A 14,308-nucleotide genomic window follows, 5' to 3' on the forward strand; every position below is an offset into this window, starting at 1 on the left:
AGGCGCAATGGATATACGCGCCTGCCTACAGATTAGAAGATTTCAGGTTCGACTCCTGACTCGTGGTCAACTTGTCGATATCAGTTTGCAAAGCCTAGGAAAAAATGCATTTTCAGGAACTTTAACCCAATTCAGTTGATCGTTTATTTTATTAGATTTACTTTTAGTGGTCTTTTTGACAAATTCCAGTGTATTCTAAAGGGACAGAAACTGACACAAATCAGATGCCAGAAATGTTGGGGATGCAGGGCTTAGTGAGAGGGAGGAACTGAAGGAGATCAATACTGGTAGGATCATACAATCCCTGGAGTGCAGGAGGACACCATTCGGCCCTTCGAGTCTCCACCGACCCTTGGAAAGAGCACCCTAACGAGGCCCACCCCCCGTAACCCAGCCATTTCGCATGGCCAATCCACCTGGCGAGCTCTGCCTTTTGAGCCATTTAATTCCTGACTTGTGACTGTTGACGATGAAGAGGCGGTGGGGGGGGGGGGGGGGGGGGGCAAGGGGGTTAATTACTCTCCGCAGGATTCCCAGCCGGTCTTTTAGTGTTAATCAATTTAATAGAATAACAGCGACATTCCCAGCCTCTGACCTGCATTTGTCGCCATTGAACGAACTGTTAATATTTGTGCCAAGTCAAAATAGGAGCATCGCTGTTCCTGCTCAGTGTGCCGGCAATTTTCAGCACTTCTGCTTCTCCTGAATACATTTCCGGCATATATGAGAGCAAATGACATTTGTTTATAAGATATTATATTCAGGTAATAATCGATAGCGGATTCACTGGGGGAGTGGTTGGTGTTGAGTTATTGCGGATTCACTGGGGGAATGGTTGGTGTTGAGTTGTGTTATTGCGGATTCACTGGGGGTGTGGTTGGTGTTGAGTTGTGTTATTGCGGATTCACTGGGGGAGTGGTTGGTGTTGAGTTGTGTTATTGCGGATTCACTGTGGGAGTGGTTGGTGTTGAGTTATTGCGGATTCACTGGGGGAATGGTTGGTGTTGAGTTGTGTTATTGCGGATTCACTGGGGGTGTGGTTGGTGTTGAGTTGTGTTATTGCGGATTCACTGTGGGAGTGGTTGGTGTTGAGTTGTGTTATTGCGGATTCACTGGGGGAGTGGTTGGTGTTGAGTTGTGTTATTGCGGATTCACTGGGGGAGTGGTTGGTGTTGAGTTGTGTTATTGCGGATTCACTGGGGGAGTGGTTGGTGTTGAGTTGTGTTATTGGGGATTCACTGGGGGAGTGGTTGGTGTTGAATTGTGTTATTGCGGATTCACTGGGGGACTGGTTGGTGTTGAGTTGTGTTATTGCGGATTCACTGGGGGAGTGGTTGGTGTTGAGTTGTGTTATTGCGGATTCACTGGGGGAGTGGTTGGTGTTGAGTTGTGTTATTGCGGATTCACTGGGGGAGTGGTTGATGTTGAGCTGTGTTATTGCGGATTCACTGGGGGAGTGGTTGGTGTTGAGTTGTGTTCTTGCGGATTCACTGTGGGAGTGGTTGGTGTTGAGTTGTGTTATTGGCACTAAACTGGCAATGCAGAGAATCAGGCTGAAGCTCAGGGGACCGGGGTTCCACGCGGCAGATTTACTCAGTTCAAGGGTTATTCGGGATGAGTAACAATGAAAATGTCAATTATGCAACTTTTCCTACACACTTAAACGAATGGGGTTCGACAATGTTTTTACGCGGTTTCCAATCCAGGGTTTTTTGAGTGTAAAGTAACCATGACAACCACCACACCACAGAAACAGGCACCGAGTTTGACCCTCTGACCGAGAACAGGAAACCTGCATTCTTGTTACACTGAAGAACCTTCTTTTGAGGGAGTCCAATTCGGCTGTAAACTTAGACAAGCGGCAGAGAATTATTATCAGAATCAGAAAATGTCACAGCACATTAGAAAACCATTCACACTTAACACGTGTGAACTCTCTGACCGATTCCTCCCAGTCCCCATAATGGTGATTTTGTAGGATATCATTTGAAACGGGTGTAATGTAACGGATTCACTTAATGAGTAAACAGAAAACAGCAAGAATACAACTCATCGCCAAATGAGGAACGTCCATAATGTTTCTGCCCGGTTTCGAACCGGGGACCTTTCGCGTGTGAGGCGAACGTGATAACCACTACACTACAGAAACCGCTGGCTGATAGTCGCTCCAATGGCCCTGTGCAGAAAGCTGACACTGTTCTGTCACTCAGTCACACTTTGGAGCCTTTGTTTTTTAGAATTCGGCTGTTCTCATTAGGAATGCTGCAGAGAGACTAATAAATCAATGTAACCATAAAATGGCAAAACGCAATAAGTGGCACTTCGATCACCTCGACCAGCTTTTCAAAAGAACAATCTTTTGATTAGTCTCAATGTTTTTCTGTTTCAACGGCCTTGAGTTTTCTCCATTTCAGGTGATCGTCCAATTCGCTTTTGAAAAAGGAATTTCTGTCGAATCCATGCCCAGTTTGAATTAATGATCAAGTTTCACTGGACCAGGAGATGTGAACACGGAAATTATGCAGTTTACGATATAAACAACATGTAATCATGCAATTGATTTCATACCAAATTTATGAAGGTGTTTTTTCCTGATCAAGCATCTCTTCATTATTTCTGAGTTGATATACAGAATTTAATTTTATTTGATCTACAGCCTGTTCACAGTCTGTCTATTAGAGAGGGAAATGATTTTTAGAACTTCACAAAGCCCTGTTGAGATCACTTTGTTTAAGTAGTCCACTTTATTTGGTTTCAAATGAATTTTCAAATGGAGAAACGTTCTCAGGGTGGAATGATTTCTGCTCATTCAGTAATAACATCATTCTCATGTTGCTTCCAGAAATGTCAATCAATTTACTCAGCATCTGTTCCGTTACTCAAAACTTAATCTTATCTGACATTTATGTCCTCATTTGAAAGTGAGACTCTGAAATATACAACATTGATTTGCAAACATGACTGACAAAGAAAATATTTTGAGTCACCGGGAAATACAAACCCCATTGTGCTCATGTGAGATTGAGCACAGTCAGCATTGAAATGAAATGGGATAGTTTTACAGGTGGAGATTTGAGAATGATATTTTCATTATATTTGATTCCTTTTTGTTCTGTGTGTGAGACATTCTGGCGCCTTCATCCCGTTCGTCTTGAAGAAAGAGGGACGTCACGGGATCTGTACTGAGCCTCGTTTTTCTCATCTCCCCGAGTGGCTTTTCCTATTTCGCTATCATGAAGACAGATTTTTAAAAATTTGATTCTATTAAAATCTCTGCCATTTACTCCAATTCAGTCACAGAATCGCTTGTGTCTGTCTTTATGTGCATGTTTCAGACGGTGATTAAACCTGCATCTGTCAACCTATTAAATTATGTTGTGGACTGAATGAACGGCTAATATGTGAACTTTGTCAAAATGCAAAGTTTTATTGGAGCAATTCTATAGTGATAGGTTATACCCATCATGATAGATTGAGCAGGCTAGGTACGTTTCCTTTGGAAAAGTGAATGATTGAGGAATATAAACGTATAGAAGTGTTTTACAGGGTAGACAATTGGAAGATGTTGTCACTTGTATCAGGATGAAAATAAATATAACTTAGTAATACATCTAACGAGCAATTCTCTTTAACTAGACATTAAAATAGAAAATACTGGAAATACCCAGCATATCTGGCAACATCTGGGGATTGAGAAACAGTTGACCTTTCAGATCTGCGCTGATGCAGTGTAGTTCTGATGAAAGATCTTGGACATGAAATGTAAACCATGTCTCCCTCTCCACAGACACTACCAGATCTGCTGAGTATTTCGATTCTGGCTTGGGTCACTGTCTGTGCAGAGTCTGCACGTTCTCCCCGTGTCTGTGTGGGTGTCGACCGAGTGCTCCGGTTTCCTCCCACAAGTCCCGAAAGATGTGCTTGTTAGGTGTATCCAAACAGGCACCGTAGTGTGGCGACGAGGAGATTTTCACATTAACTTCATTGCCGTGTTAATGTAAGCCTACTTGTGACACTAATAAAGATTATTATTAGATTATTATTTTTGTTGTTAATTCAGATTTCCATCATCTGTAGTATTTTTGCTTTTCTTTAACTGACAGTGCTAAGAATGTGGAACTCATTAGTAGAAGGGTTTAAAATCACTGACTGAGCTTCAATCTCAGGTGTAAAATCCCACCACAAAATTCTTTGGATTTGGATTTGTTTATTGTCACGTGTACTGAGGTACAGTGAAAAGTATTTTTCTAAGAGCAGCTGAAACAGATCATTTAGTACATTAAAGAAAATAAGATAAAAAGAAAATACATGAAAGGGCAACACAAGGTCCACAATGTAAATACATAGACACCGGCATCGGGTGAAGCATACAGGAGTAAAGGTTAGTGATAATGTTCGTGTTCAATTAGTTTTAAAATAGTAGTACGATTATAAAGTTGTAAAAAGATCTGTTTGGTAGAGCTCACAGAGAGTCGCCACGCTCCGGCGCCATCTTGGGTCCAAAATGAATGTGCCTCCAGGCGAATGTGGAAATGAATTCACTCGGTCATCCTATTTGCTGACATAACAGCTCAGTCACACTGGAGGAAGAATCAAAGAACCTACAGTTCAGCAGGAGGCTATTCGAGTCTGCACCAGCCCTTGGAAAGAGCACCCCAGTTAATCCCATGCTTTCACCCTATCCCGGTGACCCACCTAATCTTTTGTACACCAATTTATCACGGCCAATCCACCTAACCTCTACATCTTTGGACTGTGGGAGGAAACCGGAGCACCCGGAGGAAACCCACAGAGACACAGGGAGAAACTGCAATCTTCCCACAGTTATCCGAGGTCGGAATTGAACCCGGGTCTCTGGCGCTGTGAAGCAGCAGTGCTAGCCACTATGCCACCGTGCCGCCCATTTAGTATCATTCAGATACTTCACATGCACTTTGGTTGCTGTATCAATTAATTTAATAATCTGACATCTTGGCACGTGGCTCCAATGGAAATCAGATCACAAAGCAACAAATTCGATTGATCAATATTGCGTTTTAATGGTTGGATAAAGACCCAGCATTCGACTTCCGGTTGCGGCGATGACTAGCTAAGCCACACGTTTCGGCGGCTCCAGCTCCAACGGACCTTCGGGCTCTTTTAAGAGCCCCAACGGGAAATTTTCGCGTGATGAAACCCGGTGTGGGGTGAGTGAATAGGGAGTCCCCCCCCAACGAAAGAGGAAAATATTGGCGGCTGCAGCGCGAGGAATCCTTGACGATAGGGACAGAAAGGGAGAAGTCACAAGATGGCGGCGGAGAAAGCCCAGGCGACATGGGGGCCCGAGCAAGACGAATTCTTGAGATGGTATAAGTTGCCCCGGGGAAACTTCCTTAGATATACACAGGTGAGGGCATTCACAAGACAACTGGTGAGGGAATTTCCGCTGCTCCCGACACAGGGGATCCAGGACAGAGTGCTTTCGGAGGGGTGTATCGGGGAGGGCAAGGTGTCAGAGATATACCGAGAGATGAGGGAAGAGGGGGAGGAGCTGGTGGGCGAATTAAAAGGAAAGTGGGAAGAAGAGCTCGGGGAGGAGATAGAGGAGGGTATGTGGGCTGATGCCCGAAGCAGAGTAAATTCCTCTTCCTCGTGCGCCAGGCTTAGCCTGATTCAATTCAAGGTGCTACATAGAGCACACATAACGGGAGAAAGATTGAGCAGGTTCTTCGGAGTGGAGGACAAGTGTGGGAGGTGTGGCGGAAGCCCGGCAAACCACGCACATATGTTTTGGTCGTGCCCGGCACTGGAGGGGTATTGGAAGGGAGTGACGGGAGTGATTTCGAAGGTGGTGAAGGTCCGGGTCAAACCAGGCTGGGGGTTAGCTTTATTTGGAGTTGCGGATGAGCCGGGAGCGCAGGAGGCGAAAGAGGCCGACGTTGTGGCCTTTGCGTCCCTAGTAGCCCGGCGTAGGATTTTACTCATGTGGAAGGAAGCGAAACCCCCCGGATTGAAGGCCTGGATAAACGATATGGCGGGGTTCATAAAACTGGAGCAGATGAAGTTTGCGCTGAGAGGATCGGCTCAAGGGTTCACCAGGCGGTGGCAACCATTCCTCGACTACCTAGGGGAACGTTAGAGGGAAGACAGATGACCAGCAGCAGCAACCCAGGGGGACTACCCAAGGTAGTCAAGAAGGCATACGGCATGCTTGCCTTCATTGGCCGGGGCATTGAGTATAAGAATTGGCAAGTCATGTTGCAGCTGTATAGAACCTTAGTTAGGCCACACTTGGAGTATAGTGTTCAATTCTGGTCGCCACACTACCAGAAGGATGTGGAGGCTTTAGAGAGGGTGCAGAAGAGATTTACCAGAATGTTGCCTGGTATGGAGGGCATAAGCTATGAGGAGCGATTGAATAAACTCGGTTTGTTCTCACTGGAACGAAGGAGGTTGAGGGGCGACCTGATAGAGGTATACAAAATTATGAGGGGCATAGACAGAGTGGATAGTCAGAGGCTTTTCCCAGGGTAGAGGGGTCAATTACTAGGGGGCATAGGTTTAAGGTGAGAGGGGCAAAGTTTAGAGTAGATGTACGAGGCAAGTTTTTTACGCAGAGGGTAGTGGGTGCCTGGAACTCACTACCGGAGGAGGTAGTGGAGGCAGGGACGATAGGGACATTTAAGGGGCATCTTGACAAATATATGAATAGGATGGGAATAGAAGGATACGGACCCAGGAAGTGTAGAAGATTGTAGTTTAGTCGGGCAGTATGGTCGGCACGGGCTTGGAGGGCCGAAGGGCCTGTTCCTGTGCTGTACATTTCTTTGTTCTTTGTTCTTTGTTCTTTGAGAGGGGGGGAGGAAAGTTTTATTTTATGTTAAATGATTAGTTTACCATGTTGGTTAGCCATTTGTTCACTGTTAAATTTTCTTTTTTGTTATGTTTGATGTGTAAGGGGAAAAAATTGTGATCGAAAAATTTTCAATAAAATATATTTAAAAAAAAGACCCAGCATTCTCCGCGTGGAAGACTGTCCCATTCAGCCCCTGCGCAGGCGCACCGCCAAGCTGTAAGTGGAGAATGCGCATGCGGTCTCTGACTGGGGCATGCGCAGTGCGGTACGTGTCTGGACTTGGGCGGCGAGGGGAAAAATGATCCGGTGAACTGAGTCACGGGGCCGCGAGGTGTGGGGGAAGAGACAGCGGAGTGGCTGGGAACGGGGTTTCATAAACACAGCATGAATGCCTCAAACCCCGAATAAGAAGCTCCTAATCCTGTTTTTGCCAAGGACGTTGTTGGGCTGCTCTGCATCACAGACCCAGAATAACGGCAGCCATATTGCAGCAGGGCGCATGCGCAGCGCTCCCTGTCCTGTCAGCAGGAGGAGAGAATATTGTGACGACAGTGATGGGATTCTGGAAACTCCTTTTACAGGGGGTTAGAAGGAGAGGATTTACACAAAGCAAATTCAAACCAAGACAATTTTTATGTCTCCTCAATTTATATCTTAGACTAACAGTTGAAGGTCTTTGTAACTTTCTTTTTCAGCAAGTTAAAAGTGGAGCATTGATCGATGGGAAACTCAAACCAAGCATCACATTGTGATCTGACAGAGTCAGTGATACATCAGAACCTGAATATCAGCAGCATCTGAGTGTGCAAGGTAAAATGTTTGTCTGTTCTGTCTGTGAGGGAAGATTTCAGGTCCCAGTCTGACTGGAAAACCCCGAGATTCAGAAACCCTGATTCGACCACACCTTGAAAACTCAACTCTGGGCAACAAACCTTAGGAGAATAGAATGGTCTCAGAGGGAGTGCAGAGCACAGATTTCCTTGAGTGATCATAGGATCATAGAACCCCTACAGTGCAGGGGGGGGGGATTCGAATCCAGCACCAACCCTTCAAAATGAGCAATCTCCCCATTTATGCTTCCTCCATCCACCCCACCCTATACGCATAACCCAGGACTTGAACTGCACATCCTTGGACCTTAAGAGGCAATTTAGCATAGCCAATCCACTAACCTGCACATCTTTGGATGGTGAGGAAACCGGAGCACCATGCAGACAAGGGGAGAATGTACAAACTCCAACAAAGGCTGGAATTGAACCCGGGTCCCTGACGCTGTGAGGCAGTAGTGCTAACCACTGTGCCACTGCTGAATCCCAAAGTTAAATTATACGATGAGATTACAGAAAGTAGTCATAGTCATTGTGGCACAGCGGAGGCTATTCGGCCCATTGAGTCTGTGCTAGTTCGCAAGAGCAGTCCAGTCAGTCCCATTCCCCTGTTCCATCCCTCGATCCTCGCAGGTCTATTGCCATTAAATATTTATCCAATTGCCTTTTGAAAATATTCATTGTGTCCATTTCTGCCCTCCCCTCAGCCATAACTTTGGGGTCATTACCGTTGACTGTAAAATCATTCCCCTTCACATCTCCCTTATCTTTTACAAAACCTGAATATGTCCCCGAGTTCTTGTGCAACCAGTGAATGGGAACAAATTTTCTTTGTCTATTTTACTGAAACCCATCAGAATCTTCTACATCTGAATCAAATCTCCTCAACCCCCTCTGCCGGAACCATTCTGCAAAATCTCTTCTGCACCTTCTCAAGGACCTTCACATTCTTCCTGAAGAGTGGTGACCAAAAATGGACGCAATACTCAAGTTGTGGCTTTATCAGAGCTTTATAAAGCAGTAAAACTTCTATTTTGTGCTCATTAACACCATTAATCAGCTCAAGAGTTAATTTAATAAAAGCAAAATACTGCAGGTTCTTGAAATCTGAGATAAAAACAGACAATTCTGGATAAACTCAGCAGCTCTGGCAGCATCTGTTAGGAGAGAATCAGAGTTTTTTAACATATTTCTTTATTCTCCTTTTTCGCAATTTCTCCCAAATTTACACCCATCAACAATAAACAATAATCAGTAACAAATATGTCAATCCCCATATCAATAACAACGATCCCATCCTCTCGCCAAACCCCAAACATTCGCCCACCTGTTCACATAAACAACTGACAAAAAGGAATCCGGAATCCCCCATTAACACCCATCGCCCCCCACCCAACCAACTAATGTTCAATGTTTTTAAAAAAAATAAAAAAATTCTCCTTTTTCACATTGTCTCCCACATTTACACCCATCAACAATACACATTAATCAGCAACTAATGTTCAATGTTATCCAGTTCTTGGAAGTGCATAATGAATAATGTCCATGAATTGTCGAACCTCTATGTCCTTCCCCTCAGTTCAAACTTAACCTTCTCAAGTGTCAAGAATTACAACAGATCCCCCCGCCGCGCCAGGGTGGAGAGGCTGCTCTCCAACCCATCAGGATCTGTCTTCGGGCGATCAATGAGGCAAAGGCTAAAACAAGTGCCTCCGCACCCGTTTCCAACCCTGGCCGGTCCAACACCCCAAATATGGCCTCCTACCCCAGGTCGCCATATTTGGGGTAGGAGGCCATATTTGGGGTGTTGGACCAGCCAGGGTTGGAAACTGATTATTGTTGATGGGTGTAAATTTGGGAGAAAATGCTAAATTCATTTTATTTCATTTTCATTTTAGCTGTATCAGCTCCAACCTCGTGCACAAGGTGGAGGCATTCACTCTCCGGAGCACCTCACACCAGAACCCCTCCTCCATATCCTCTCCCAACTCTTCCTCCTACTTTGCTTTGATCCCTTCCAGTGGTGCCTTCTCCTCTTCCAAAATAGCTCCGTAGACCGCTGACACTACCCCCTTCTTCAGTCCCCCTTTCGTCAGCACATCCTCCAGCAATGTGGAGGAGAGAGAATCAGAGTTAATTTTCAGATCTAAATGATCTTTCTACATAACTGCTTCGCTAACTACTCTCTGAATATATCCTGTCACTTCAGAGAGAAAAGCACTTAGAAACCCCAGTCCCCTGTGTCCCTGCACCAATCTTTAGCACTCTGCCATTAATTATATCTTTCCCCTCCCTAACCCCTTTGCCACCTAATTATGAGGGTTGTAATCCTTGGAATTTAGAAGATTAAAAAAGAATTGATCAAAGTTTTCAGGATGTTAATTGGAATTGACAAGGTAGATATAGAGGAACCATTTCCACTGGTTGGGGAATCTCGCACGAGCAGACACATTCTAAACATGGAATCCGGTTCTGGCACCTTTTCAGGGAGAGAGTTCCAGATGCTGAAGCCTCTGTTGCTGCAGAAACTGCTGAACTCACTGCTGAGTTCTGAAGGTTGTAAAGTGTCGAATGGAAAGATGAGTTGCTGTTCCCCAAGCTCCCTTTGAGCTTCATTGGAACAGTTCAGGAGGCCAAGGGCAGAGAGGTCAGAGTGGGAGGGGGGCAGACAATTAAAATATGAAGCAATCATCCAGCGTGCAATTAATGCAGCCAAATCCTTGATAAAAGTCGCACAGTATATCATCCTTCTTCTTGTGAAGTGATGAATCATTTCCACTTCCACCACCCTCCAGGGCTGTGAGATCCAGGTTATCACTCTGTGTAAAAAAAGGTCTTCTTCATATTCCCCGCTGCATCTCAGGCACTATCAGCTCATGTGAACAGCTTTTCTTTATCGACCTGATCTATGCCTGTATTAATTTTGTACACCTCCATCAATCTCCTCTCAATTTCATTTGCTCTGTGTAGAACAAGCCCAGTTTCTCCAACCTAACTTTGCCGCTAACTTCCCTCCTGGAACCATCCTGAATCTCCTCAGCACTCTGTAAGGATCCTCATATCCTTCATGAGGACTGGTGACCAGAACTGGATGTAATGTTGTGATCTAACCAGGACTTTATAATTTCTTGTTTTAGTGCTCAACACCTCTATTTATGCAGCTCAGACCCCTGATTTATTAACTACCTCCCGTTATAAGAAATAGTTCCCATGAATGCTTTAGTCATGACCCGTAATTATAAAGCGTCAATGATGACGCAAGCTTTAAAATAGTTCCTGTAATATTTGTCCTGAATACCAGACACCTTCCCCCAAAGTTCTGGAAAGGGAGGGTTAATAAAGCCAGGGACTGACAGTCTGCACAAACTTCGAATGTGACTCCAGACCCATTTGTAAAACTGAACAAATAAATCCCTGAATTTATTCCGACTCTTTTCTGTATCCCAGCTCCAGTAATTACTGACTGGGAAGGGACCAGAATGTCAGGAGGCTTCCCACTGCTGTCTTCTCGTGTGGAAGTGATCTATCAGATTAATGTGTTTATGCTGTGAGTATTCAGTACAATGCCTGAACCTCTGATTCTGCTTCCTGTCCACTATCCCCCTCATCCATGGATCTTCCCTTTTACCAACTGGAGAAAACGTTTGCCTGTTCACTGATTGATCTCGATGGCAGTGAGATTACCCAGAATTCCCAATCGGTCAGAAAGTCCCCTATTGGCGACTAATGGAACCCAGGGTGAGGACGCAGGGCTGTGCTGTATTCTGAGCATGCTCAGTGCAGCTGGTGGAGACGGACTGAAGGAGATCAGGCAGCTCAGGGAGGCGATTGTGACCACAGGAGAGGAACTGGAGCCGGGGGAGGGTCAGAATTAAATGAGCCCAGACGACTGTCGGACTGGCAATTACCACGATGTAGGTGAGAGAGCACAGAGGTGATGGTGAACAAGACCTGGTGTGAGTGAGGGCAGGAGCAGCTGAGCTTTGGATGACCTCCAGTTCCTGTGAAGTTGAATCTGGGAGATCAACAAGACCCACATTAGAATAGTCCAGTTTAGAGGAAACAAAGGAATGGATGAGTTTCAGCAGTACATGAACTAAGACAGGGACACAACTGGACAATGTTACTGAGTGGAAATAGGCAGTGACAGTGATGTGTGGACAGGAACACAGCTTGGGGTGAAATATGCCAGAGATTGTGAACAGTCTGATTCAGCGTCAGACAGTTCCCAGGGAGAGTGATGGGGTCGGCGGTGAGGGAGTGGAGTTTATAACTGGGCATGAAGACACTGGCTTTGTCCATCCAGTACTGTATGTCAGATAAGTCAGGATGGTGTGCGAGTTGGAGGGGAACTTGGAAATCATGGTGTTCACAGATTCCTGCTACCCTGCTCCTACGAGGTGGTGGAGAATGGTTTGGGAGATTCTGTCAAAGTTCTGCTCATGTTGAAGATATATTAAATACTTGTTTCAATCATTCAGCCTCTACTACTCCCTTTCTCCTTCCTTCTCGCAGAGTGTCAGAGTTTGGTGTAGATTCAGACCAATTGGCAGGTTCCCTTCCCTGAAGGACATTAATGATCCAGTTGTGTATTCACAACAATCCAGCAGTTTTCATGGTCACATTTTCCTGGTGCCGGCCCCACAAATGATCCGATTCATTCAGCTCAATTTCACCACCTGCCTTTGTGTTTTTGTGGGTTCTGTCTCACTCCCTATTTTTCATTTTAAATCCGGTTCACAGGTCATTGGAAGAGGAGGATTTGCAGTCGGGAAACTTCATCACATCAGGATCAGCACCAGTTGCTCTATTTACCGTAACGTGAATGTCATCATACTTTGAACATGGAAGGAAATAGCACCATTCACAGTGGGGAGAAACCGTACACGTGTTCTGTGTGTGGACGAGGCTTCAGACAAACATCAGGCCTGTTGAGACACAAGCGGAGTCACTCTGGAGAGAAACCGTGGAAATGTGGGGACTGTGGAAGGGGATTAATTTCCCCATCAGACCTGGAAACACATCGACGCAGTCACACTGGGGAGAAACCGTTCTCCTGCTCCAAGTGTGGGAAGAGTTTGACTATTTCAGCCAACCTGCTGACACCAGAGGGTTCACACAGAGGAGAGACCATTTCAATGCTCAGACTGTGGGAAATGCTATAAAAGTTCCCAGGAACTGATGCTGCATCAACGTGTTCACACTGACGAGAGACCGTTCAGGTGCTCTCACTGCGGGACTGGCTTCAGGCGATCGACCCAACTCACTGTACACCAGAGGATTCACACCGGGGAGAGGCCATTTATCTGCTCCAAGTGTGGAAGGGGATTCACTCAGTCATCTGACCTGCTGACGCACAAGAGAATTCACACTGGGGAGAAACCCTTCACCTGCTCCGAGTGTGGGAAGGGATTCACTACCTCATCCACCCTGCTGAGACACCACCGAGTTCACACAGACAAGAGACCTTTTAAATGTTCAGACTGTGGGAAGGGCTTTAAAAGTTCCTGGGAACTGATGTACCATCAACGTGTTCACACTGACGAGAAGCCATTCAGATGCTCTCGCTGTGGGACTGGCTTCAGACGATCATCACAACTCACTGACCACCGCCGAATTCACACTGGCACAAGACCTTTCACCTGCTCCGAGTGTGGGAAGGGATTCACTCAGTCATCCAACCTGCTGACCCACCAGCGAGTTCACACTGGGGAGAGGCCGTTCACCTGCTCCCAGTGTGGGAACGCTTTCACCACCTCGTCCAGCCTGCTGAGACATCAGTGAGTTCATAAATAACTACAGTGATTGGAATTTTCCGTTAATCACACCCAGGACTGAACCGTGTTCATTGGGGTCTGGTTCTGCTGATGGTAATGAACCAGTAATGATGCCCAGTTACAGGGATTCATATTCTGGCTAAAAGTCAAATAAATTAGATTTGTATGAAATACGCAGAGTGTTGGAACTTTTTAATATCTCTGACACAAGTTAGTTCCTTTTGAAGTCCTCTCGCTCTCCCCCGTCTCTTCCATCCTCACCTCCACCAAGACGTGTGAGGAGCTTGTGGAGCTTCTTTGTGACTGAGATTGAGTAAATCCGATCAGCTGCCTCTGCTGCTTCCCTCCCTTCCACGAGCCCACCGGACCAAACTGTCTCTAAATTTCATCCTTTCCCGAGCCCTGAACCCACATCTTTCTCTAGTTTCTCTCCCATCTCCCCTCATGCCCTCTCAGAGCTCATCTTGTCCATGAGACCCAGCTCCTGCTCCATCGACCCTATTCCCACAAAACTGATCACCCAACTTCCCCATGTTCACTGACTTTGTTGAATCTATTCTCTATCAGGTACTGTCCCTCCCCTACTGCTGTCATTCTACCCTTGTCAAAAAGCAAACCCTTTACTCCACCATCCTTACAAATTACTGCCCCATCGCCAGCACCCCTCTCCTCTCCCAAATCCCGGTCTATTTTTCCCAGAACGCCACGTTTTAATCCCTCCAATCAGGTTTCTGCTCTGTCACCGTGCTGAAACAACTCTTATCAAAGTTACAAATGACATCCTCTGTGACTGTGACAAAGACAAACCTCCCCTCTGTCCTCAGCCTTTGACAAGGTCGACCACACCATTCTGCTCCGTCACCTCTCCA

The 14,308-nt window shown here is 45.8% G+C and overlaps 1 protein-coding gene and 1 non-coding gene across 4 annotated transcripts; one reads left to right on the forward strand and one right to left on the reverse strand.

The window, feature by feature from the left end:
• Positions 1-2,076: 2,076 nt before the first annotated feature.
• Positions 2,077-2,149, reverse strand: trnav-cac (transfer RNA valine (anticodon CAC)). The gene has a single exon. It is a non-coding gene; the product is annotated as a tRNA-Val (tRNA).
• A 4,952-nt stretch (positions 2,150-7,101) lies between these two features.
• On the forward strand, positions 7,102-13,610 carry LOC140419130 (uncharacterized). 3 transcript variants are annotated; one of them, XM_072502904.1, is made up of 4 exons: positions 7,102-7,419; positions 7,531-7,645; positions 11,110-11,209; positions 12,406-13,610. In XM_072502904.1, the coding sequence occupies exon 4, from the start codon at positions 12,844-12,846 to the stop codon at positions 13,444-13,446; it is 603 nt and encodes a 200-aa protein (XP_072359005.1). In that variant the 5' UTR covers positions 7,102-7,419; positions 7,531-7,645; positions 11,110-11,209; positions 12,406-12,843; the 3' UTR covers positions 13,447-13,610. The 3 variants fall into 3 exon arrangements, with proteins under 3 accessions (XP_072359005.1, XP_072359003.1, XP_072359006.1); XM_072502902.1 differs by having other exon boundaries at positions 7,102-7,645; XM_072502905.1 differs by lacking the exon at positions 11,110-11,209 and having other exon boundaries at positions 7,102-7,645.
• The last annotated feature ends 698 nt before the right edge of the window (positions 13,611-14,308 follow it).

This window comes from Scyliorhinus torazame, chromosome 5 (genome assembly GCF_047496885.1).
Source record: "Scyliorhinus torazame isolate Kashiwa2021f chromosome 5, sScyTor2.1, whole genome shotgun sequence".
Taxonomy (NCBI): domain Eukaryota; kingdom Metazoa; phylum Chordata; class Chondrichthyes; order Carcharhiniformes; family Scyliorhinidae; genus Scyliorhinus; species Scyliorhinus torazame.

Excerpts from the sequence above, each read along its gene's own strand:
- LOC140419130 (XM_072502902.1), top strand. The coding sequence starts at position 12,844 with ATGCTGCATCAACGTGTTCACACTGACGAGAGACCGTTCAGGTGCTCT.